Source organism: Eubalaena glacialis, chromosome 4, assembly GCF_028564815.1.
Source record: "Eubalaena glacialis isolate mEubGla1 chromosome 4, mEubGla1.1.hap2.+ XY, whole genome shotgun sequence".
Lineage (NCBI taxonomy): Eukaryota > Metazoa > Chordata > Mammalia > Artiodactyla > Balaenidae > Eubalaena > Eubalaena glacialis.
This window is the reverse complement of record NC_083719.1, coordinates 152,847,365-152,874,746: the sequence shown is the minus strand read 5'-3', so window position 1 is coordinate 152,874,746 and position 27,382 is coordinate 152,847,365. Positions and strand designations below refer to the sequence as shown.

The following is a 27,382-nucleotide window of genomic DNA, read 5'->3' as shown; positions in this document are numbered from 1 at the left end:
CCGGTGTCAGTGAGCTCTCCCTCGCCCAAATTATAAGGGAAAAAACGTTCTCAGACAAGGAAGTGGCAAGATAAGTGAGGTGGGAGATTAATGCCTTCCAGGTTTATACCTCTAAATGTCGACATAAGAACTCACTTCAGATATGAAGGATTTTTAAGATTTTACCAAGGAAGGCCAAAGACTCCTTTGGATATTTACAAAGGATGTCTTCTTTCTGGGATGGGTTCAGTTCACTTTAAGTTAGGGGATATACTGATAACAAAAGCTCTTGGTTCTTCCCATGTAAACTTCTGAAATAAGCTCCTAATGGAATTAATGGATGTTTGTGATGCAACTCTTCAGTTTTCAAAATTCTCTTATATGTTATTCCTTCTAGTGTTACACATGAAGGGGCGTTCAGAATAGTGATGGACAGATGGCTTGGCAAATGTTTGACAAAAGTATTGAGGTTCTTTTGTTTGTAAACAGGGAAATTACTGAGCCTCATAATATCAGTAGCAGTTGTGGCTTCAGTCTAGGGATTTAGATTTTTTTGGATATTGTTGTCCAGATGCAGTGTATGTAGTTTCAGTTTTTAAAAAGTATACTGATTTTATGCAAGGACCATGTAGATTTGATGAGAGATGCAACTATTAGTATAGGAGTCTGTGGGATATCCATAAACCAACTAAATAAGATGAGGAACTTTTCAGGCATATGTGGTTTACCTTGGGTCACTTTCTGAGTAGGTGATTGAAAGAGGGAGTGAAAGTCTGTAAACTATTTTGTCAGCAGTTAGCAGCCATGGAAATAATATGGAGGAGATTGAAACTGTTAGGTAAAATGAAGCTTTTTAGATTGAATTGCTCTCTGATTTCTCCGTTACATAGACCAGTGGTTTTCAGAGTGAGGTCCCTGAAGTGCAGTCTCTAGACCAGCAGCATCAGCATCACCTGAGGACTTGTTGGAAGTGCTCAGGCTCTACTCCAGACCTGTAGAATCAGAACCTCTGTGGCGGCCCTGGCAGTCTGTGTGTTAACAAGCTCTTTTGTTATTCTGATGCATGCACAAGTGTGAGAACTATTTGCATAGATGAATATAGCTTTACCTTCCAACTTTGAGGAAGGAAAACAAACCATCAATAATCAATCAGTTGCCACTTTGCCAAGTTGAACAGTTTTTCTAAGATGGTCTTCTCCAACATTAGTTAACTGATAACAGCACGGTTTTGGAATAAGCATTGGAGAATGATGATTTAAGACACCATTTAGCTTTAGATAGAACTCTGACTTTATCATTACTTTAGTGACTAATTCGAGTACATGGGCCCTGAATACATTTTTAATTATTTCCTGAATTAATTAATAAAGGAATGAGTTTGGCTTTAGGGTAAAACTGCCATTTGAAGAATAAATACACAGGGCAAAAAAATGTTTCTGATGATATGCTCTTAAGATTTATTTTCCTTGTCAAACTAATTACTTTTTTGTTTTTCTAAAATAGATAAGTAATGGAACATCATCAGTGATCGTCTCCAGAAAGAGGCCATCAGAAGGAAACTATCAAAAAGAAAAAGACTTGTGTATTAAATATTTTGACCAGTGGTCTGAATCAGATCAAGTGGAATTTGTGGAACACCTTATTTCACGAATGTGTCATTACCAGCATGGACATATTAACTCTTACCTGAAGCCCATGTTGCAGCGGGACTTTATTACCGCTTTACCAGGTAACCATGCTTGTTTTTTAAAAAGCTGAGAAGTGGAAGAGTGCCCAGCCCAAGAGCCTAGACGGACCCGAGTAGGTGTTTGTGAAATGAATGAATGAGTACAGTGTGAGACAGCATTTCTTTGGGACACATACTGTACTTTAATATGTGGTACTTGAAGAGGAGTTATAATTTAGCATCTATCTAGGAACTGTAGGCAGTTTCTGTGATTAATAGTGTTGATCATTGGTCAATACTATTGCTACATTAGTGAATTAATGCTGTACTTTTTATTTTGATGTGGTGTCTATAGAATCTGCATTTTGCCTTTATAAGTATTTTTTTTTAATATGGGACAATTTTTCCTACAGTGTTTGGGAAGTGTCCCCAAATTTAAGATGTTCATTTATATCTGAAGTGACACTCAGGGAATGGCAGAAAAGTATTGGGGAAATTGATAACATGTCTTATTACATTTCTTAAAACTTATTTCTGCATCCTCTCCCTCACTATCCTACCCCTGCATGAGTGTGTTCTTCTCTCCCTTTTCTCTTTCTCTCTCTCTCCCTCCTCACCCCCCAGTTAAGTTTACTTTGGTTTAAAAAAAAAAAAAAAAGACTACTTTTACAACAGTTTTAGGTTCACAGCAAAATTGGGCAGAAAGTACAGTTTCTATATCCTCCCCCCCACCCACAACAACCCCCAGCACAGCCTCCCTGCTATCAACATCCTACACTAGAGTGGTACATTTGTTACAGTACATGAACCTACACTGACACATCACTATCACTCAAAGTACATACTTTAAGGTTCACTCTTGGTGTTGTACATTCTGTGGCTTTTGACAAATGTATAGTGACATGTATCTACCATTATAGTGTCACACAGAACAGTTTCACTGCTCTAAAAACCTGCTGTGCTCTGCCTGTTCATCCCCCTTTGATTTTTTTTTTTAATTAATTAATTAATTTATTTATTTTTGGCTGCGTTGGGTCTTCGTTGCTGCGTGTGGGCTTTCCCTAGTTGCGGTGAGCAGGGGCTACTCTTCATTGCGGTGCACGGGCTTCTCATTGTGGTGGCTTCTCTTGTTGCAGAGCACAGGCTGTAGGTGCGTGGGCTTCAGTAGTTGTGGCATGCGGGCTCAGCAGTTGTGGCTCACGGGCTCTAGAGCGCAGGCTCAGTAGTTGTGGCGCACGGGCTTAGTTTCTGCGTGGCATGTGGGATCTTCCCAGACAGGGATTGAACCTGTGTCCCCTGCATTGGCAGGCGGATTCTTAACCACTGCGCCACCAGGGAAGTCCCCCTCTTTGATTTTTGGTCACTCGTTAATTCTTTTCTCTCTGTGTTCTTTTTTAAATTTTTTATTTTAAGTGTGTCTAGGTAAGATAGAGAGATTTCACTCTTGAAGAGAATGTGAGACTGCTGGCCAGAACATTCTCCTCTAACGTGGTCAGGGTAACCTGGAGGTTACAGCTGCTGTGCCAGGGTATGCCTAGAAATAGCCAGGGATAAACCAGTAGCATTGCCACCAGCCTTACCCTTTTTTCAGAGCTTCTGGATGGCTCCTGAAAGAGTAGCTTCTCTCTTAGCCTGTCTGTGATTTACAGTGCATCACGACTCCATAGTCTAAGTATTTCCACAGTAGACAGGACCTGGGCTCATGCCTCAGGCCTGAAACCTGGGGCTACAAAGTGACATGCCAGCCTCTCTGATTCCTAATCCCTCTTCTAGAACTTGTAAGTTTACTTTCTACAAAGGGAGTGTTTTAAGGATATTTGAGAGTTAGCTTAGAAAATTTTGACCCTACTGTTCTTTTTATGCTGAGATGTAGCATTATTTTCCTCATTTTTTGAATTAGTATTTCTAGAAAAGCAAAACATGAACCCTCTTTTTCTAGAATCATAGTATTTAATTGCTGAAAGGGATCTTAGCCGTCACTTAGTGCTGTTTCTCATTGGGTAGATTATGAAGCCAAGGATCAGAGAATTGGGTGAAATGCCTAAGATCATACATCTTGGTTATTGTGATTTTGCGGGTGATGGCGGGGGTTGGTGCAAAAGCTGAAATCACTTCCCGTTAAGATTACTCTGGACAATGCCTTAAACTGGCCTCAAGTATAGACTACATGGCTTACACCCCAATTCAGCAACATTTACTTTTAATTATGAGAGAGAGAGAGTGGGAGAGAAGAGCTATGCTTCTAATTGCATGAGAGAGAGAATTATAGGTGAATTTGAGTAAGATGAGTGCGCATGTGCTGCAGCTCCTCTGTATGTGCAGCCCAGAACTCAGAACCCCCCTCATCCAAGGCTTTCTACTGACTCATGCTACATTTCACACCAAGAAAAGACAGGGTAGTTTTTAAAGTTGACAATTATACTTGTTCCTCTTAAGTGCTTTTAAATAAATGAAGCTATGCTCCCATTTTTTGAGGCAAATCCATTCTGTTTGCTTTCTGTTGTTTTGGTTTATTTTTATTTTTTCCCTATAATTTGCCTCTCAAACATTTTAGAGCACCAGGGAACTCAACTTATATTTACAGAATATCCACGAGGTGGCACTGTTGTAGTTATCTTGATTTGCAGAGTATAGTTCAGAGGCAACCCCTTCTCTTGGGGAGTGTACAGAATTGGAGAAGAGACAGAACAGATGAACATGTGTTATGTATATAAATATGGTTAGTATAATTGCATACAATTCAGTTTTCATTACAGCGAATTTTAAGGCATTGTCCATATCTCTGTTAAAGTGGAATTTTGTGGTATCGAGTATTACATGAAATGAACGGACCATTGGCTGGGACATGGAAATATTTTTGTTAAAATGCTATTTGTTTTAACAGGATTTGATCTGAACATATATACATATGTCAGTATATATCATACATATGAATCTAATAGCTGGGGACAAGCTGGCCAAGTTGATTGTGTTAGTTAGTGTCTAGTAGACTTGGATTAAATCTGGCATTAGTTCCTTAGCACAGATCTTGCCTTAAGAGCATTAGGGGAGAAACAGGTCCATGTGTTTGTTCATACTTAGATTTAATAATGTGTGGAACAACTTACTAATCATTATCCTGGTTTGGTGTTTAACTTTTACTGTAGATGATCCTTAGTTTGAATTTTTACTTTGTTGAAATTGACAGTCTACTTAAGACTTCTTTTGATTGTGAAAACCATTAATTCTATAAAAACGGTCTATAGTTTTGACTTTTTAATGCTTACTGTGAATATCGTACCTGTCAGTATAGGGAAAATGGAAAATGTTTGTGGTCTCTGGCTCCTTTTGGTTCAGTGGAAAAAGTGATAATTATGATATGCTTTTCTAAAAATCATGGTAAATGTTTAGTCTGCAATGTCAATTTCTGCAGGCTAAGTTTGTGGTTTGTAAGAACTGTTGTTAAAGGGAAAATTTATACCATTTGAAGTAGAGACAGATTGTACTTCAAGAAGGACGATAAGCATTGGTGATCTGTTTGGTGAGGTGTCTAAGCAATTAAGAATTTTAAAAACACTTACCTTCCTGGCCATGGTTTATTCTTTTGTCTCATCCTCAAGTAAGGATGATAAACCATTATGGACTGTGAATGTGACAGAGATTAGATTAGAGGTCTTGGGAGATGTGGAAGAACCAGAGTGTAGGCTTTAGGCTGGATGCAGGGCCAGAGATCCAGCATGACAGAGTGGAAAGATGATGGATGTTGGATTTGACAGCCCCTCCATTTGAATCCCAGCCCCTGCACCCAATAGTTATGTGAGCTCACTTTTTGGAGCCTCAGTTTCCTTATCTGTGTGGGAATGATAATAATACTTTATAGGATATTGTGAAGATTAAAGACAGTGTATATAATATGCCTAGCATCTGGTGGGTATTCTGAGGATGGCAGTTAAAAAAAAAAAAAAGCCCAGAGAGGCAGGAAGCACCTGCAATACGATTTATTGCCAGGAAGTTTTAATTATTCACCCACTGATTTCCGAATTGATTCATCCTGACATCATTTAGGTAGGTGTGTGTGCCACTTTGTTGGCATAACAAAATGTTGGACTTTGTGACCTGAGCATTTGTGTCTGAATCCTTAGGTCAGTATATTCCAAGTTAAAGGCACCCACTGACAGACTATTGCTGTCAGGAAAGAAAGTTTCTAACTTCAGATTTTACCACTAGATCTGTGACTAGGGAGGGGGAAGGGACAGCAGGGGTGGGTGGGGAAGGAAATTTCTTTGCAGCTGCTCTTTGAAATGTGTTTCTAAAATAATAAAAGTTTCTGTAATTGTATGATCTAAGCAGCTGTCTTAAAACTGGCTATAGTTAAGGGCATTGAACTGACATTACACATTTGAGTTTCATTTTGGTACAATGTTATTTACATATTGAGCTTTGAAAATTTTGCCTTTTAATTGTTTTAATTTATTATTGAAAAATTTCCAGACCTTCATCTGGTGCCTATAATTAGCAACAGCAGCACTTCTTCAGCACTGTGTGTGCAGTATTCTGGACTCATTTTCTGAGGCCATAATATGTCCTCTTATTGCCTTGGGAAGGGGGGTGGCAGGAGATGGGGGCGTCTCAGCACCATAGAGTAAATGAGAGCCAGACATTGATACTTAAGAAAATGCTTAGCTTTAACACCTCAGAGCACTTTCTATCCCAGGCAAATGGACCACGTTATTCAGTAACCTCTTTGTTCTGAATAGTCTTGAAACCAGAAAGTTACAAGGTCTGCATGGCTCCTGGGGCTAGCTACTCCAAGGTGCCCAAAATAGAGGTTGTGTGATTCCTATTCTTCTTTAAATATTTAAGGGGTATGAGACTTACTCCAAGCTATTAGTGAGGAATTAGCGATTTGCTAGGGGAGGTGTGTCAAATTTTCTCTGCAGAAAGTAACAAGGAAGGGGAATACTGCTTAGCTTCCTTGACCAGTGATATCAGCTAAAGTGATTTCTGGAAGAGGGAAGAAGAGAGACTGACATTTATCGAGTACCTGCTCTGTATCTGGCTCCTGAATAACCGCCTCTTATTAACCTTTCCAACAAGGTTAAGAAGTTCCTTCTCTATAAAATGAGGCTATTTATAGCCTATCTCAGAGGGTTATCATGCAGATTATAAGAGATGATCCTTCTTAGGCATTTAATATCATTCCTATTTTATGGAAGACTGAGATCCAAAAAGGAAAACTGATTTGCTTCAACCCAGATTATATGGCTCTATAGCCAGTGCATTTTCCGAGAGACTAAAACATGCTGCCCCCTAGAAGGATGAAGTGAATTTAAAGTATTACCAAAAGGAAATAAATCAAATCTCATGGATTTCACTGAGATGTTGCCGAATTGGACCAGTGGCATTTGAAAGAGTAAGAAGTACGTGTCTAATAATGAGCTTCTTTATGCAGCATCTCATTGATAGCCCAGTGAGATATTGAGGTGACGGGAAATCAGTGAGGACTAAAAGGGATATTATTGCTATGAAGCAGTAGTTCCCAGCATGTCAGAATTATCTGGTAGTAATTCTTAAGAATACAGATTCCTGGGCCCCACCATCTAGAGATTCTGATTCAGTGGATCAGGAGGATATTTAGGAAGCTGTTTCTGCTGCTGTTGTTTCTCAGATCAGTAACCCTAAGTGATACAAGTATAGCCACACAGGCTTCTGAGAACCAGCTCATAGGCTGCCCAGCCACGTGGAGGATTTGGATGCAGCTTTCCCAGTTCATATATAGACCATGGGGATGTGGCAGCCATTGAGGCCTGAAAAGACAACTATATAATGTGTTCTTGTCTGTTCATTTCCTCTCGCAGCAGAGGATTTGAGAGGGGAATTGGTTAGGGGTGTGTTTATAACCAATTAGGAGGATTTGGTTAGTGATTAGAATTAACATAAACCTTGGAAAGTGACTGTGTTCTCATATTAAGTGTAGAAACTAGAAGATAGTCAGATACGTACCCCAGAATTAGAAGAATTCAGAGAAGAGCTAAGTTTATTAGGCCATGGCCAGAGACTGTAAAAGAAAATATGATTAAAGACGGTAGAGAGATTCTGAAATTTAAAGTTCTGATTAATAATTTGCTAATCCTATCAGTGGATAGGCACAAGTAGAACCCCATGTGATTATCCATGAATTTCCCTGATTTTAAATACACTTGGACAGGAGATGGAAGAAAGGGGCATGGAGATACACAAAAAGGTAGCCTGAACCTTTGAAAATGGTATCAAGAAGGCCAAGCCCCGAATAATGTGAAATTGTCCAAAATGGTTAAGGAATTTGGGAGAGTTAAAAATAAATAAAATAATCAACTGTTTGGAGCAAGAGCATGAAGAATGAAGGGACAGTGTACTTGGAATAGATGGTGTAGTGGTAATAGAAAGAAACAGCATATTTTCACTCCTCATTTAACTTATCCTTTTTTATTTCCCCACTAAGAATAATGGTTTTAAAACCAGAAAGGGCAGAAAAATTGTAGTCCAAGAAAGATATGAAGATGTCTTTAACATAGCTCCTATAACAAGTAGACCTAAAAATGTTGTGTGCCAGGATAGTGACAGAACCTAAGGCTGTGATTTTCAGAATTGTGGAACATTGAGAAGTAATTGAAAACCAGTAGGCAGAGCTACTGGGTACAATTTTGCACATACAGCTTGTACAACTGTGTTTGGTAATCCTGCATGATAGTACCCAGAGATGATTGATGAGCAGATTTCCTGGTCTTAAGAACGGGAGAACTGGAGAAGGTGTATTTGGGAGCTATTGGCTATTGAATTTGATGTTCCATTCTAGCCTAATTCTCAAATGGATTATCAAAAGTTAATTAGCTGTTGAAAAGACTATGTAGGGTTGTGTAATCCTAGAAAGATATAGTATACAGAATGTTAAAAGCCATTATCTCTGAGAGGTGGGGTTTAGGGATTTAAAGGTATTTGCTTATATGCATTTTATAGTTTTTCTATAATGAACATGGGTTATATATGTTTAAAAGTGACACAAAGCAGCTAGTGCCAACTTGTAAACAAAAAATTGCAATACCAACTTTATGTAGTAAGCACCAGCAAGGAAACATGGAGAGTAACCGTACCAAATTCACTTGATTTCCTTTTTGGATAAAGTTATGAGACTAGCAAGTCAGAAACATGGTATAAATAAAGATGGTAGTGTCTTCATGGGGCAAAGTTTCTCCAAATATCCTTGAGGACTGAATAGAGAGATATGGGCTGGATAATAGTAGTATAAAATCCAGGTGATTTAGAACTGGTGGCTCAGTGTTGGTACCTTGTGAGTATTTAATGAATGGGTGTATGATAGCTTGAAGGGAAATATAGAATCACGGGTGCTGTCCTTGGTTCTGACCCATTTAACATGTTTGCCAGCAACTTGGGATAAAGACTTACTGCATTTGCCCACCATGCAGATCTGGTGTGGAATATCCACTTTTCTGTATGACAGAATCAGAATTGTAGAGACTGAAATGGAAGGGTCCGATAAAGCTTTGAAGGTGAATTATAGAGAGGATAACTGTAGACTTTCGTGTGAACTGCCCTCCCCCTTCTAAACTACCCATACAAATACAGAAATTAGGGGGAATTGTTTTGGGTTTTTTTGTTTTTTTTTATTTTATTTTTTGGCCGTGCCACACGGCATGCAGGATCCTAGCTCCCCGACCAGGGATTGAGCCCACGCCCCCTGCAGTGGGAGCGCGGTGTCGTAACCACTGGACCGCCGGGGAAGGTCCAGGGGGAATTGTTTTAATAGATGTTTTGCGGGGAAGGACCTAAGATTTTAATTCAGCTTACTACCATCTTAGGAGTCTACTGTGATATGACTGTTAGATGAAGGCAATATAATCTTTGACGGCCTTAACTCTTAATATAATGACATGTGCAAGAAAAGATAGTGGTCCCAGTGTAGTTAGTCTTCATTATCACATCATAACTTGGGTATTAGACCTACTATAGAGTAGAACTAGTATATGAAGGGCCTGTAAACCATAATCAACAGTGTAAATAGTCATTCTTAGAGTTGGAAAAAACCTTAGTTTGTAAAGCATTTTTTATGCATCATCTCATTGTGATATTTTCAAAATAAGGCAGAGATTATTATCCCTGTTTTATACAGATGAGGAAATTGAGGTTCTGAAAGTTTAACGATTTACCTATACCCTGCCAAGTTAGTATGACTATACTCCTTCTGTTTATCTTGAAAAAGAGAACAAATATTAACCCTGAATGGTACTTTGTTGTCTTTAAAATCTTTCTGTAAAACTTTTCTGATTCATACAGATAGTGTGAGAAAGGACAGTTGTTACTGGCCATTACCATGTTATTTGGTAAAAAACCAAGGGGCAGGGATGTTTCAGTATTGTTTAAGTATTTGTTTCATGTCATAGAAGTTCTAGGTGGTGAACCTAGACTTGAAATTGGAATTTTCCGACTGTGTGTTTAGTGTTCCCACCCCAACACAGAGGAGGCCTGGGGATGAGCTTTATTTCTTGTAGTTGCAGAGGACATGCCCAGAACCACAGGATGGGAGTGTACAGGTGGCAACAGCATTGACCATAGTGATCTTCTTACCTTTGTGAATGTCAGGCAAAGGCTGAATCTTGGTTGTCTTTGAGAGGATACTTGCATTGTGTAGGATAAACGTCTTAAGGTTCTAGAATTTTTAGGCATGTGGTTCATGGTTTTGAGGATTTTACCTCCATAAGGAGATGGAGAAATGATTGACAAAAGTACATCTAAGTGCACCTGACTTAATTCTTGGGTTGTCGTTTAACTTTTCATAAACTTTTTCAGGTAAGTCAGTGTTTCTCACCTTTTTTGTCTCCTTAGCCCCAAGGGATTCACATAGGTCATGTATTAATAGGATGATTTGTTACGAGAAACAGTAAATCAGAGGGGAAGGAATGCAGACTTTGGAGCAAGAGATCGGAGCCCAGTCTTGGCTTCACTACCCTATAATTGTAAAACCTTGAATCCTTTTACCTCTTTCTGCCTCATCTGTAAAATTCCAGGTGTCGTTACTCCGTAGAGTTATGTAAAAGAAAATGAAATCATTTATTATAATATCTGACAAATATAGAACTGTCCAGGGTTGGCTTTTACACACAGGAACTGGTGCCATCAATTGTTTTATCTCAAAAAATCAGAACCAAAAAGAAGTGTATATGTTTATGTACTCATGCACTTGTGTATCTGAAGAGCTTTTGATATTACTCAGGTATGTTTCCTGGTTCAGGATTTCTTTATTCCTCTTATCTTTAAGGAAATGGTAACTGGTACATTTCCATCTCCCTTCCTATTCCTTCATTGCCTTTTCTGTTTTGTAGAGCAAGGTTTAGATCACATAGCAGAAAACATTCTTTCCTACCTGGATGCCAGGTCTCTGTGTGCAGCAGAGCTGGTATGTAAGGAATGGCAGCGAGTGATCTCCGAAGGAATGCTTTGGAAGAAGCTGATTGAACGAATGGTGCGCACTGACCCTCTATGGAAGGGACTTTCAGAAAGAAGAGGGTGGTAAGTATTTAGGTTGGTTGTTCCCTTGAAAAAAGTTTATTTGACCTAGGGTCAGTTTGATTACTAAAAAATGCAATTATACTTGCCAAATGTGTTGGCCTATTTTAAACAAGTGGGAAAAGATGAGTAGTCAGGAGTTGGGGGGAAAAAAAGTTAAAGCTGTTAGAATAACCCCTTCTGAAATGCATATTTCCTTTATATTTGTTAACTATTAAGGTGTATTGTACAGTTTGAGCAATTTGGCTTTTCAAAGCTATGTGTTTATGCTTTTCCTTTCACATTTTCCTTAGGTGATGACACCATTACCAAAAGATAGATAAGAAAAAGGAAAATATGAGAAAGTCAAATAATGCCATTTTGCTCTTAGATATTGATCCTGGTTGAAGATGGAAGGTACAGCAGGCAGGATTTTTCAGAGACAACCTGTTGTCTGAAATACAGCTTTATAGCTCTGTACATGTCAGTACCCTGACAGCACAGAGAAAGAGAGTGCCACAGCTAGGACAGATAGGTGGTGGTGTGAGTGGTGGTTAGGGCTGTGCTTTCTTTATGGGAGAAAGTTAGTTATGTACTCAGTTAGCTTTTTCACAAAGCTACATTAACACTTTTTATTGAACTGTAGAATGAAAGCCTAGATTATTGTGTTGGGTATTCAGAAAATAAAAGGTTAGGATCATGCTAAAGAACTGTAAGTTGAAGTAAACTTGTGCCTAACATGTACACTTAATTGTCAGAAATCCTGCTTTTGAACTGTTAAAGCTCAATGCAAGTCAAAAGACTTGAAAGATACATCTTTGTAAGCACCATGTTTAAATAAAATTCACCCTTTTATGCGCAAAAATGTAACATCTGTTTGTTTTTATTTGCCAGGGATCAGTACCTGTTTAAAAACAGACCAACAGATGGCCCTCCCAATTCATTTTATAGGTCATTATACCCAAAGATTATCCAGGATATAGAGGTAATTTTATGATTTATCTGTTTTATGGACTCTTTGTGTCTTGTTCTCAACTTTGTTGTCTTAGTGTTCTTAGTTGTCTAGTTCTAAATCATAGAACTGTTGTGTTTTTTTTAAGTTGAAGTCTTACAGCAAATGTGTCACAATCAATGTGTAATCTGAAGCTATCCTTCAGAGTAGATAGTGCCTTTTTGTAAAAAATAATCTAACTTTTCTAAAACATGAAATGCTTCTGCAAGGCTACCAGTTAATTAAAACCTTAATCCAAAGTTAACTTTTTATTTTAATTTGATGAAATTTCCAAAATCCAAGGCCCAATTTTTCAGGTAAGCATAATTTTACATTTTTTGAGCCATCTCTAGAGAACTAGAGAAGGCACAGTCTCAGTTTCCTCTGTAAATTTCCCATACTTTTTCATTAAAAGGACTCAAATATGATTCTAAGCAATAGTTAAGTGGCTTTTATAGAGCAAATTATGCTCGTGGACCATTTTGGATTTGAGTGTAACTTCCCCAGACCAGTAAAACTCTGTGAACTTGATGAGAAACATTGGAGATGTTTGATATTGTTCATGTGTTCTAATTAGTTCAGTTTTATTATTTAGCCCTTTTCCTTGAACCAAGAAAGACATGCACAGGCATTTCTCATTAACTCTTTCACATGTGTTCTTGGCAGGTCTTGGTTACTTCACTGTTTCCTCCTTGGCAAAAAAGTTCAGCCTTTGCTAGGCAATGCTGTATCACCCATAAAGTTATACTCAGTTTCCCAAACATGAAGTAATCCTCACCCCCAGGTGATAGCCATAAAAGTTATTGTGCCAAAATTCATTAATGGAGAAACGTGTGCTTTTTTTTGAGGCCCCTCCTCGCTGCCTTCTTTTTAAGGCAGATGTGAACTAATGGAATCGCTTTGTTAACAGTAAATCTGAATATGACTGGAATATCATTATTTCAAATGCAAGCCATTGTCTTGAGTATTCTGTTCCCTAAAATGAGCTATAAAGTAACCTTTTAGGGAAGGTTAAATGATTTAAAACTTCTGCCATACAAATCCTGAAGTTTAGGAATTAATTGATCCATTGGCAGTTCAAAACTTAGAATAAACTGCTCCTACAGTTTTAGTAGCTGAAACATAGTGTTAACTTGAACCTTAGGTTGGTGTATGTTTGTTTCAGGTTAGAGGGATTGTCTTTTACCCCATGTAGTTTTACTAAGACACTGCTTATGCATAGATCTTAGAAACTATATTACTTGTTACTTTTTTCCTCCCAACTATTCTTTATAAAGTATCTCCACATTTCCTTGAATAATTTCAGCAAGTCCTTTATTATAAGAAGGATGATGTCTAAGGTCAATCATTAATAAATAGGAACTCTGGAAGAACTTTGATCAGGTTGAAGATTTAGTGACATATATTATTTTATTTAATTCCCATTAGTACTGTTATAATCGACAGTATGAACTCAGTTTTCTATGGCATGACAGTATGTGACACCACCTAACATAACCATTTCCTCAGGCTGAAATTATTTTAAAGTTAGGAAGAGGCAGATGTGAGGGAAAAATAGAGCTATGGGGGAAAACCCTTTTTGACACAAACCCTCTATATCATGGTGGTCTACCCAGTGGTTCTTAAAGTGTGGTTTAGGAAAACCCACTGGTTGGCCACAAGAGTCTCCTCCAGATTTCTGTGGGCTAGATCTCTTAGTTTAAGGGATGATGTTTTATACTTTGGTACTTTCACTCATAGTAATAATAATAAAAATAATGTACCACGTATAGAGTGTTTACTTGTCCTAGCTACTTTCAGCATTTTATAATGCATTTTCTCATTTAACACTCTGGACAATACTTGAAAGGTAGGCCCTGTCCATATTTAAAATTGAGGAACCTGAGGCTCACCCAGGTTAAATAGCTTGCCCATGATCATACAGCCAGTGAGTAGTTGAGTCTGTGATCAACCTTATATTCTTCTGCACTTAATGCAACTTTTTGTGTGCTATAGATCACTGGTATTTCATCAAAATAGAGGTCTTTACCTCTGTTTTGTGAGTGTGTTTTATTCTGTCCTGGGTAGACACACAAAGCAGAGAGTTGTGTCAGTGATCCATGGGTCAAACAAATGAGAGACTCACAGGCTTGGCTGTTACCCATGTGCCTGGTACAAAACCCTCACAAGCAGACTATAATAATTACAAGTACTCTCTTTTGAGCCCTTGCAGTATACTCATGAACCATGTTGTGTGACTTACATAGATTATTAATTGCATTTAATTCTTACAACAAGCTTCCTGTCATCCTCATCTGTAAGGAGGGGAAACTGAGACTAAGAGAAATTTTAGAACTTCCTACATAGTTAAGGAGAAGAGAAGGGATTTTAACTGAGGTCTGGCCAGCGCTAGGCTTAGTGTTGTTGTTTGTCATTTTCAAAGTAGAAAATTCCAGAAGAGAAGGAGAAAGAGGTATGTTGTTAAATGCCTACAGACTTTTCAAGGTGATCTTCTCATCTTTGTCCAATTGTGTGAAAACTCAGTGTCCTTTACTCTTAGTTGAAAAAAGCGTTATGAGTTAAGATAAGATTAGTTGGCCTTGTTTTAGTCCAGTTACGGCAAAGGTAGTGCTTTAGAGGGTTTTAAGCCTATTGCCAAAAGATAAATTACACCCTGAACATCAAGTGGATGTTTTTGTCCCCCTCCCTGGTTGCCCATACACAGCCTTGGAGTCTCCTGTGTTTTTTCCCATACGCTTTGCAGGGTTGCCAGTTCACAGCACCTTTTGCTTTCTATCCTTCTTGCTCTACCTTGACAGCTCCAGTTCATGTGCTGGCTCCTGTCATCTATCCATTCCCATATTTGGCTCTGACAAGCAGATGACCTTGCCCTTCCACACTGACCCGACAGAAATTGGCTAATGTTTAAGAAAAAAGTAGGGAACCTGGCTTAGTGTGGCCAACCCCTATTATTCAGGAAATGAGAATGTGAGAAATGAAGTCTGGAGAGAATAAGAATTCTTAGTTCTCTGCAAAGGTTCATCTCTCATGGGTGCTCTTGCCATACACACACACACAGGGGGAGAGAGAAGGAGAGGGGCTAGGGTGGGAGGGAGAGAATTTAGAGTGCCTCTGAAATGAGAAGGAATTCCTGGAAAACCCGAGGCACAGTCCTAAAAGGAGCAGCCATATTTCCTTTGCTATCTAGAGTCTTAATTGTTATTATCATCATCATCATCATTATTAATGATGAGATTACTGTTAGGTACTTTGCCACAGTAATTTAATTTAGTCCTCAAACTGTCAAAACTGAGACTCTTAGTCCAAAGTCCATGCTCTTTTCGCCCTACCATGCCCTCAGATGCCCCTCAACAGAGAGATGGGAGTTGTTATAATAGACTCAAGCAGTCAGAGTTCTGATGTCCTGAACTTGGATTTTTCTCTTTTGCCATCTCAGAGTAGTGGCAAACTCTTTCATGTAATATGCCTTTTTCCTTTTTTTATTCACTGGATTAAAGCCTTTGAAGCACTCTCCTTGGAACAGACCACTAGTAAAATGATGGTGTGTTGTATCGCACCTTTTAATAAACCACATTTTATTCAGGGAAAGTGGGGAGCTTTTTTGTGGTTTGCAAACTTGATATTAACATTGTCCTAACCAGAAAATGCTGAAATTTGCCCACCCACCCAGTTGTGTTTAGGCTTCTAAAAATAATGTTATTCCTTCATACTCAGACATCTGTTTTCACTCTATTGCCAATTTAAATGCTGCTGTATACTCTGTGTATCATGGCTACTTTCCCAGTATTTTGAAAATTTGCACAGGGTAAGGGGATTTTACAAGTTCTCAAAAACATGAAATATTCCTCTACAGTAGCCACACCACATGATGTCTAAGTGAAATGGCAGGTATCTGCATCATTAAAGAGGTGCACCTGTGTATGCCCTGTATTCCTACTGCTGAAGTTAAGATGATTGTTGAATTGCATTTGCAGGCTGAGCCCCTTCCTGGGAATGGTTGGGGAGGGCTCAGGGCTATCAGCATTGAAGATCAGCCTAGACTGAGACAACAGTTCCCGGCAATTTGGTGAGATTTTTTTTGGTCACAGCCTACTCCTTTTGGTCAGTGTTCTCCACAAATGAGAAAGAGCGTCACTGCTACCGTTTGTAGGCACTGTGATAAGCACTGTATGTACGTAATCTCATTTGATCCTTCCAACAGATTTGAGAAAGTATATATTATCTTTTACAGAGGAGGAGACTGCAACTCAAACAGTCCAAGTCATTTGCTAAAGCTGCTAATTGACCTAGGTATTTTCTACTACAATGGGCTGCCTTCCATTTTTAAAGGTCTAGTTTTTCTGAAAAAGTCCTGGCTTACATAAGCCAGTTGAGGTCGTCAAATATGGTGGTAGGTAGTATTTTGGGCAGGCACAGTCAGCAGGAAGTGTTGCTTTCTTTTGTGGGTGGCCTTGAGAATTGAGAAGAGTAAAGTCTTAGGAATTACACCCGGTTGGTGTGTAACAAAGTAGTCAGCTCCCTGATCTCATTTAGTGTCCCTTTCCTGGCCTTTTGAAACAAACTATACTTGTTTTGGGATTCAGGAACCTAATAATTTTTAAAACAGCCCTAGATGGGAACTTCCTAAAATGACCCATCAAAAATGATTTGGTAAGCCTTTTTCTTTTAAAATTCAGAAATGTATTTTAGGAAATAGGCTCGTTCTAAGTGTTGAGAAGCTAAGCCATTTCCTAACTTCTACTTGACTTAGAATGAAAGCCTGTTATCTAGCAGAGCTTTTGAGAGGTCCTGACCTCTGGCTCTTGTTTGAGGACTGGAGATAGAGGGTATGGCTTGGCCTTTTATGTTGGGTAGTGTTCTCTGTCCAGACACCTTAGGGGATGGGTGTATCACAGGCTGATCGTGTTGCCTTACCCAGCTTCTCTCTGCTGTGTCCTCAGGGCTTTAGGTACAGTAATAGATTATAACCAAGTCTCTTGGTTCTCAAAAACATTTTAGAGTAGTGGGAGAGCATGTAGGAAATTCTTTTTGGTATGGGGATTCCCATACGAAAGTTAAAAAATTTTTTTTCAAGCTCCCATGTGATAGTAAATAAATGTGCTTTTTCTATTCATTGAAATATTATACAGAGTAGCAAAGCTGCTTACTGATTCAATAATATTTTAAAGCAATTGTGTATGTTTTAAAACTAAGAACGACAATATGAATTTTGAAAATAACACCATATATATTGACAAGACAGGTTATGTATTCGTCTTTGTAATACTTTGGGTTTATGTGGAGTCACATTTAGCAGCAACCTTCTGGGCCCCCAGGGTGTAGCCTGAACGTTGGTAACCACTGCCAGGGGTCACTGGCCATGAATAAGACTTGTTACCAGTAGGTCTGCCTCCTAAGTCAGCATTTTCCTGGTATGCTTATTAGCATGCTGACGTGGCTCAGTCACTCTCTAAAAATACATTATTTCTCTAAATGATTCCAAACATTGAGTTCAATTTAAGAAATTCTTTATATTCTGAATCCCTTTTTAAAAAGTTGCTTGCAGACATATCTGTTGTCTACCTTGGTAGCGGTAGCCACAGTGGGGTAAATTTTTGTTTTTGTTTTGTTGTTTGTTTGATTTTTTGTTTCTGAAATGTGGTTTTATGTCTGACATTTTACAAAGTCAGTAGAGATGGCGATGCTGGCTAAGAAGCTCTGATTTGGTAGCAGAGGGACAGATGAGCTATTTCTTGCTCATGGCACCTCTTTGCATCCCCTGGATGTTGGAAATATGTGATCCTGCCCTCTCTCAAGGCTATGTATGGGAACTCTTTGAGGGCAGGGCTTATATTTCCAGGCTCCTGTGCTAAGTACTGAGGCCACAAATGAGGAAACAGTTTCCTGTTTAAGTATACATGTATCAGTGTCTCCAATCCTCCATTTCTTTTTCTGTAAAATGAGGACAATAATTTTGGCTTCAGAATTGTGATGATTAAATTAACTGTAAACTATATAAAACACATAGCATAGTGTTATGGAAGCGTGGTACCTGGCATAACATTCAGTAAATTTTAACATTTTAGAGCATACAGAAGCATGTTGCCTTCAAAATAAGAAGAAACGTGGTTTGTTAGATGTCAGCAGAACCAGTAATTAAGTGCTTATTGTGAATAAAGATGAGATTTATCTCCTTTCTTCACTAAAGCAACTAATTAAACTTTTAGCTACTCAGATAATTAGCTACTCAGATATGTCGTTTGAACTAGATTCTGAACTCTCAGGTATAGCCAATTGTAGTCCCTATTGTCCCCTCAATTCAAGGATCAGGAATTTATACTTTGGTTATTCTTAGTGTATCTTTTGATCCTGAAAATCCTTGACATCCACTACCAAAGGTTAGGTCTTCTAGTGCTCTGGGCATGACCCACTTCCTCTTTAAACTTTGCCCACTGGTCTCAGGCTATCGCGCTGTTTAAGATGCCTTTAGTCCTGCAGCGCTTACAGTTTTTAATCACTCATTTGGCACTGATATTTTATCTGGAGTTGTTACTGATCTTTTTATGTGTTCACTGCCGCAGTAGCTAGGGCTATACTTTCTTTGTAGACACTGCATATTTTAGTAGAAAAAGCATGGGCTCAGAGTCAGGAAGAACTGGGTGTGATTTCCAACTCATCCAGTTACTAGTTTTGTGGCCTCAGGCAAGTTAAACTCTTGTTTCCTTGTTTGTAAAAGGGAAGTAACGAGAACTTCCTTCCAAGGTTAATGTGTGGATCATTTAACCAAATAAACATATCATTAGAGTATATCCAATTCCAGTTACTGCGTGCCTGTGTATTGCAGTTGCATCCTTTGAAAGCAGTACGCTTCCTGTCAGTCTTTTCATCCCCGTGCCTGGCACAGTCAGTACCTGGAATATACTAACATCTCAGTAAGTGTTGTATGAATGATGAAAGAATGAGAATCCAGGGCTGAAATGTGCCATTCTTATTCTAAAGGAGCTTCAGTCTGGTAGAAGATTAAAAATGGATAATAAAATTCTTTCTGCAGTAGTTGGCAGGTAGTAGTTGGCAGTATCTTTTCTCAATGATCAGGACAATCGGTGCTCTGGACGGATACACAGATTGTTAGTATATGCTTAATGTTAGTGGTGGTCTTCTGCCAGGTGTTTTAACTGGCATTAGAGAGTGACCCGATGAGTTACTATTTATTTGTATGTTTTGGGTGCAAATGGCATTCTTTAAACGTATTGAATTCTGTCTAGGCCATTTTTTTCAAGCCCAACCCAAAGTCATTGGAAATCCTGTGACAGTTGCCAGATGGGCAGGGAACATTTGAGGAAAAATATTGTTGGGCTAATGTCTTACTTGGAAAAGAGTGTGATTCCTATCCACAGACAGTTATGCAAACCAAGATGGAGTATCAGTGGTATGCTGTTTCTGGAACCCCAAAGTCTGAACCCTAATAGAACAGTTGATTCACAAAAACTCATCTGTTGCCTCCTTTTTCCCTTAGACTATAGAATCTAACTGGCGGTGTGGACGACACAACCTGCAGAGGATTCAGTGCCGCTCTGAAAATAGTAAAGGTGTCTACTGTTTACAGTATGATGATGAAAAAATTATCAGTGGCCTTCGAGACAATTCTATTAAGGTGAATGACTGCATTTTGTATGTATTATTTTTAGAATTGTGGTTACATGTTAGACATTAGATGTAACAATCTCTCCATTTCCTCCTGATTGGTTTTTATCTGTTCCACTCAATCTTGGCAGCTGTCTGCCTGGTTCTAAAGAACTAGAGCCAGAGCGTTTCCCTCTACTAACACTGGACCCTTGGATTTTCTCGCTTCTTACCCTTCTCTAAGCACATTCACTTTCTGTATTCTGTATTTAGGTACAAGTAGAAAATATCTCAGTATCCACAGGGCTCTTGATTTCTTGGCTAGCTGGTAAAAGTGTTGCTGACTTGCATATAAATGAAAGTCACTACCTTTTATGGTTTCTGTGAAAGGCTCAGTTGATAACACAGAAGAATGATAGAGCAATTTATATTGTTTTTATTTACTTTTCAGTAGTAGATAAACTGGATCATTTCTCTGTGTTTAATGTTTAATGGCTCTAATAGATTTTGTTTCACATTGTTTGTAGCTTATTTTGTCATATTTAAGAAAACATTGCGGGATAATTTTACTTTTAGTTATAATTTACATGCACTCTTTTTGGTGTAAAGTTCCGTGAGTTTTGACAAGCACAAAGAATTGTGCAACCATAACAATTATTATCAAGATCCAGAATAGTTCCGTCATCCGCCAGATTCCTTTGTCCTGCTGCTTTGCGTTTACCCAGTTTTCCCCCCGGGTCCTGACAACCACTGATCTTTTTTTCTGTCCCTATAATTTTGCCTTTTCAAGAATGTCCTGTAAATGGACTCACACAGTATGTAGCCTTTTGAGTCTGGCTTTTTATGCTTAGCATTGTGCATTTGAGATTCTTCTACATTGTTGCACATAACAATAGTTAGTTCCTTTTTATTGGTGAGTAGCATTCTGATTTATGGTTACACCACAGTGTGTTTATCCATTTACCTATTGAAGGACATTTGTGTTTACAGTTTTTCACAATTATGAATAAAGACACTGTAAACATATGCATGCACATTTTTGCGAGAACGTAAGTTTTCAGTTCACTTGGATAAAAACCTGGGAGTGGGATTGCTAACTCATATGGTAAGTGTACGTTTCACCTGTGAAGAAACGGCCAAGCTGTTTTTTCAAGTGGCTATACCATTTTACATTCCCATCAACGATGTATGAGAATTCCTTTTGTTCTGCATCCTTGTCAGCCCTTGGTAGTCTCAGGGCTTTTTTTTTGGATATTAGCCATGTGAATAGGTATGTAGACATATCTCATTTTGGTTTAAAGTTACATTTCTCCAGTGATCAGTGATAATGAGCATCTTTTCACATGCTTATTTGCCATCTGTATATTCATTGGTGAAGTTTCTATTCAGATCTTTTGTACAATTTTAAAATGGGTTCTCCGTTGTCATATTAATTGGGTTTTGAGAGCTCTTTATATATTATGGATACAAGTCCTTTTTTAGATATGTCTTGCAAATATTTTCTTCCATTCTGTGACTTGTCTTTTCACTTTCTCAATGATATCTTAAGTAGAGCAGAAGATTTTAATTTGTCTAGTCTAGTTTGCCAGTGTTTTCCTTTATGCCTCATACTTTTGATGTCATATCTAAGAATTCTTTGAGCTTTTCGAATCTGTAAATTTATGTTTTTCACCAAATTTCAGAAGTTTTGGCCATTATTTATTCAATTTTGTTTCTGCACCAATTTCTTTTTCCTCTCCTTCTGAGACTCTAATTACACAAATATTAGATCTTTTGATATTGTCTTACTTTTTTCCAGTCTTTTTTCCCTCTCTTTTCTGGATAATCTCTCTTAGCCTGTCTTCAAGTTGACTGAATTTTTCATCTGTATTCTGCTATTTTCCCCCATTAAGTGAATTTTAAGATTTCAGATATTATATTTTATAGTTTCTATTTCTCTACTGAGAACTTCTCTCTTTTCATTCATATCAAGCGTGTTTATCTTTACTTCATGGAGTATAGTTACCACAACTGCTTTGAAGTCTTTGACCATGACAACCTTTGGCTAATCTCTAGCTTGTCATGTGTTGATTGTCTGTTCCCCTGAGAATTGATCACTTTTCTTGGCTTTTGAATGTCAAGTAATTTTGGATTGTATCTTGTACATTATGGATGTTGTATTGTAAAGTCTGTGGATCCTGTTATAATCCTCTGGAGAATATGTGTGAATGAGTATTTTTTTAAGCAGGTGGTCAACCTAGTTAGGGGGGTTGGTTCTAATCTCTTTTCTGCTTTTTGCCATGCTACTTTGGGTCTGTCTTGGGCTTGCACTACTCAGAGTTTAGTCTGAGACTTCAGTTTAAATATCAGGGAGCTTTTTACGGCCTTTGCTGTGCTGGTTTAGTCTGTCCTGTGCATGCACTGCTTAAGAGCAAGCCCAAGTCATGTGTTGTGTGGGTTCTCATATACAATTAGGGAAGCCTTTTTCTTTTTTCCAGCTCTTTCCTGTTTTGGATTTCCCTAAGTGTCTACAGCCCACAAGGATCCTTTCTTCATTTTCCTTTGGCCAGAAAAATGGGGTTTCTCTTAGAATTTTAGTTACCTGTTCCACTGCTCTGCAGTACATCTCCATGACTGGGCTTGTCCTTTGGATCAAAGCCGTTTGAGAAAAGAGAAAAAGAAAATAGGGTCTTTCGCACATTCTTTGGTCCCCAAGGATTCCTTTTTCAGCCTTTCTGTCCAGAAAGACTAGTTTCTCAGATTGTAGCTGCCTGTGCTGCTGTTTCACTGTGCAGTTCCTTGATCTGGACCTGCCTTTGGGTCAAGACCACAAAAGAAGGAAATGAGAAAACAGATGACAGAGAGAATGGTAAATTCACCCCATGTGGATCCTGTCTCCAAACTCTTACCCCTTGCTGCAATGTATTCAATATAATACTTGCTTTCTCCTGGCTGCCCTTCCCCTCACAGTTTTCAGAGTCCTCAGCTAGTTGTTTTTGTATTTTGTCTAGAGTTTTTAGTTACAATCAACTGGGAAGATAGGTTGTAGTGGGCTTTCTGCCCTTGGCCTGGTTTTCTATATTGTTTTACTTTGGGTGAGTTAAAAGGTATTTTTGCTTGTGTGTTTTTTGTTTTATAAAATAGTGGAATTTCAATAATTCCAATAAGTAGGGCAAAAAATCACTGAATTATAGAATATAAAGAAACTATTTTGTATAGGAAACCAACAAAACAGTTTCTTAATAGAGGCACACCCATGCCTAAATTAGGCCTACACTTGATTTATAAGACACGGAACAATGGAGCAGAAATAGGCTTTAGGGAGCTCATCTAGACCAATGGTTGGAAACCTTCTGTACTTCATTCTGCTTCAGTCCTTGATCAGCTCACACTTTCAAAATAGCTGTGGTTCAACTAGGTCAGAAATTAGAAGCAAGCCTTACTATTATAGAAGGACACGTAACTGTCTGTAGTGCTTGTAATATCTTGGCCATTTGTAGTAAACTTTAGGGACACTGCAAATTATGATAGTATTTTTACAAGGGAAGAAATAGTTCCATAGACTCTATTTTTAACAAAACAGTCTTTGAAAAAAATCAGTTTCCATCCCCCCATTATTTTGGGACATTATTGAAAACTTGGAAAACACTGGAAAGATCAAAAGAGAGGAGAAAAATGGCATTCAGAGTACAAAGCCAACTATCAACATTTTACTTCCTTTTAATCTTTTTTTTTTAAAATATACATAATGTTTATGTCACTATAGAGATGACTTTTATTCTGATTTTTTTTTAAAAGTAACTATAATAAAGCAGTGTGTTTTCTCATTAAAAACTCTTCATAATTTACTTTGAAGTTATTCTGAGATGCTGAACATTTTTCATTTTTAAACTTTCGTAAACAAATGTAATGGGTTAAGGGGTATGCATTTTTAAAGGCTCTTAATAGATACTGTCACATTGTTTTCCAGAGGGTGAGCCAACTCTTTTCACAGAGTTTATTTAAAAATTCTCTTTATAAAGCTGTTAAGTATAATGAGCACAGTAGTTATGGGGACAAAGTAAACAAAGTAGTATATCTATTCTGGAAGTTATTCAGTATTGCCTCTTCTTCCCCTCTTGTCATTTACCACCTGTTTGATGTTTACTGCTCTTATTTACTGTAACACAGCTTTGTTTTGTTTTATGATTCAGAAAAATAAGGTACGATAAAAACATTTATCAGAATGTGATATACTAAATTACTGTTTGTGTTTGATTTTGTCTCAATAGATTTGGGATAAAACCAGCTTGGAATGTTTGAAAGTGTTAACGGGACACACTGGCTCTGTCCTTTGTCTCCAGTATGATGAACGTGTCATTGTGACTGGCTCTTCTGACTCTACAGTGAGGTGAGTGATTTGATTTCACTGGCCTGAACTTGTATACCTTCCACAAGGAGACAGATTCACCTCCTCTTCTGCGATAAAGTACACACATGCTCTGTATATGTTTTTGTATGCTATGTTTCAAAACCACTTTTGGTGTAGGTACATTTGAGCAAAGTAGGCAGGAAAGCCAACTTTTGTTAAGTAGGTCCTATTCCCATTACCATACATTCTAGAGATGGCAACATGCCTTCCTGTGAAAGCACAGTACCTAATAGTATCAGGGTAGCTTTCTCGTGGGAGACCACACTCTAGAGGAGAGAGGAAGGAAGCAGGTGTTCTAGGATTGTGGTGGACAGTAACCCACAAATACCAAAAGAATCAGAAGCAGAGATTTGCAGCACTTTGTGAGGGACACAAACAGTGTGCCCGATATTTTGTATAATGTTATTCTATTGAATTCTCACATCAGCCTCTCTAAGGTAAGTAGTATCTTCTTTTTTATAGATGTAGTATTGGGAAACGGAGGCCAGAGAGGCGAATAATTTACTCAGTCACATAGTTAGTTAATTTCGAGCCTCGAATTTATAGCACTGAAGACTCTCTTGATATTATGTAGCTTTTCCAGTAATAGAGACACTAGTTTTCAGATGCCACCCCAGGGGCAGAGTGATGAAGATGGAAGTGGCAGTGTTCTATAGTAGAAGGGAAGCAGTGACTGCTGGTTGGGAATTGAGAGTAGAAAGGAAACATTATTGGGATCTACTCCTAAACCACTGGGACAAGGATGTTTTTCCATACCAGATGGCTTTGGATTTTGCTGTAGTGATGAGTTCACCAGAGCCTAGAGATAATACAGTAAAGCCTCAGCTGGACTGCTGGTAGCCTGAGGAAGGCATGGCATGGGGAGGAAAGGAAATGCCTCTTCTAGAGTGAGTCAGAGATTTGAAAAGGTTTGCTTTACAGGCACACCTAAGAGATTGAAATAGTCACCAGCATGCCTAGTATCCTTTCCCTGACTCAGTGCTTCCAGGCTGCTGCTTCCACCATAGGTCATGTCTCGGCCTTAGAAGCCTGAGTCTCTCTTCGTCTGCTCTGCACGAACTTGTCCCTTTAGGAGATTGGGGTTACAGAAAAGCTATGACGTGAAAGGGCTGCCCCTAAGAAGCCTGTATCTCAAGGGTGAAGCAATTGGAGACACGCGCTTTGTCCATAAAGCGGTTGGGTAAATAGATGGGTGTGGTGATTGATGAGACACCGTGACTTACAGTCTCCAGTTTGCAGTGGATAAATAATAGACTCGAAAGCTTGTCAGAGGTCAAAAAGAACCTTAAGCTTGGAACCCAGCCACCAACCCATCTTCTCTCTGTCATCTCAAACTCACTGCAAAGCCCACTTCCTTGCATCTTTTTTTGCCATCAGCACAAGCCTGCAAACACCATCCCTGAATACCTCGGCAGCAGTCAGAATTGGCCTTCTTTTTTGAAACCATCTTACCATTTCTTCACAAATAGAAAAATTGCTTCTGGGGGCTCCTTTTTAGCATGGTGTCAGGTCCCAGTCACCAGATACATGTGAAGTCCACCCCTCCCCAGCCTACTACTAAAAATGGGCCCAGAGCACAGACACAGGAGTCTTTTCCTGGTTGTCTCGATAATGAAGCATTGTGCTTTTCTGTTCTCTAGAGTCTGGGATGTGAACACGGGCGAAGTTCTGAACACGTTGATCCACCACAACGAGGCTGTACTGCACTTACGCTTCAGCAATGGACTGATGGTGACCTGTTCCAAGGACCGCTCCATCGCAGTGTGGGACATGGCTTCTGCCACTGATATCACTTTACGCCGTGTCCTGGTTGGCCACCGTGCTGCTGTCAACGTAGTAGACTTTGACGATAAGTACATAGTGTCTGCCTCTGGGGACAGGACCATCAAAGTAAGTGTGTCTGCAGTCATAACTCTGCTTGTTCCCATCCCTTTTAGAACATAGAGAAAGCAGAGGTGGCTTATACCAACCTCGCATCTGGCAAGATCTTTATTCTCCTCCACTTGTGCTTAGGAGACCTCAAGGCATGCTCATTCTTTATGCTTCTCAAGTCATAGGCAAGGTCGTAGAAAAGGGTCATGGGGTCCGGACCGAGAGCAGTCCTCTATTTCATGAAAGGACATTGTTGATAACCTTTTTAAGGGGAAGAGAACTAACCTATGGGACATGTACCATGTGCCAGAAGCTTCCCATTACTGCCTCACTCCACCCTCCCAGCACTCTGTTGGGCCACATTTTACAGATGTGGCTCAGAGGGCTGTGCTGGAGACCACATTAGCTAGTTAGTGGCGGAGTTGAGATTTGATTTATTCACCTAATCTTGAGAGCCTGCCATGCCATAGACCCTGGGCTGGATGCTAGAGATATGATGATGAACAAGACATGTCCCTGCCTCCAAGGAGCTCAACGTGTGGTGTGAGGCAGACATGTGACAAGCACTTGTAGTCTAGGGTGATCCATCGGGTATGGTAAATGCAGTGCTGGTTCCAATGTACATGTTAACTTATTAAAATTTCAGCTTTCCTTATATTTTTATAACAGGCTTATTGAGATATAATTCACATACCATAAGATTCATCATTTTAAAGCATACCATTCAGTGGTTTCATATATTCGCAGTGTTGTATGGTCATCACTAGTTTCAGAACATCTTCATCACCCTCTGAAAAAACCTCATACCCATTAGCAGTCAACCCCTATTCTCTCCCCCCAGTCCCTGGCAATCACTAATCTACTTTCTATGGATTTGCCTATTTGAGACTTTTCAGATAAATGTTATCATATATATGTGGTCGTTTGTGTCTGGCTTCTTTCACTTAGTGTAGTGTTTTCAAGGTTCATCCATGTACTTTGTAGCATGAATCAGTACTTCATTCCTTCTGATGACTAGAAAAATTCTGTGTGTGGATGCACCGCATTTTGTTTATCCATTCGTCAGTTCATGGACATTTTGATTGTTTGCACACTCTATCTGTTATAAATAATGCTACCATAAATATTTGTGTACAAATTTTTGCGTGTACATATACTTTTAATTCTCTTGGGATGGAAACTCTGTGTTGAACATCTTGAGGAACTGCCAAACTGTTTTCCAAAATGGCTTCACCATTTAACAATCCCACCAGCAGTGTATGGGCTCAGAAACCTTCCTTTTATGACCCGTACTGGCCAGCATTCTAGTATCTAGCCCCACAGATCACAGACTAGATAGCATCAGACTTTTAGACTGGATAGT

The 27,382-nt window shown here is 38.9% G+C and overlaps 1 protein-coding gene across 6 annotated transcripts in view; it reads left to right on the top strand.

The window, feature by feature from the left end:
* The window catches only part of FBXW11 (F-box and WD repeat domain containing 11), a 128,999-nt gene that overhangs the window by 86,288 nt on the left and 15,329 nt on the right, over positions 1-27,382 (top strand). For all 6 annotated transcript variants that reach the window (XM_061189927.1, XM_061189928.1, XM_061189929.1 and 3 more), the window contains 6 exons: positions 1,483-1,708; positions 11,002-11,188; positions 12,059-12,149; positions 19,651-19,788; positions 24,008-24,126; positions 25,788-26,037. In XM_061189927.1, the coding sequence (XP_061045910.1) occupies positions 1,483-1,708; positions 11,002-11,188; positions 12,059-12,149; positions 19,651-19,788; positions 24,008-24,126; positions 25,788-26,037 (1,011 nt within the window). The remainder of the gene's footprint in view (positions 1-1,482; positions 1,709-11,001; positions 11,189-12,058; positions 12,150-19,650; positions 19,789-24,007; positions 24,127-25,787; positions 26,038-27,382) is intronic.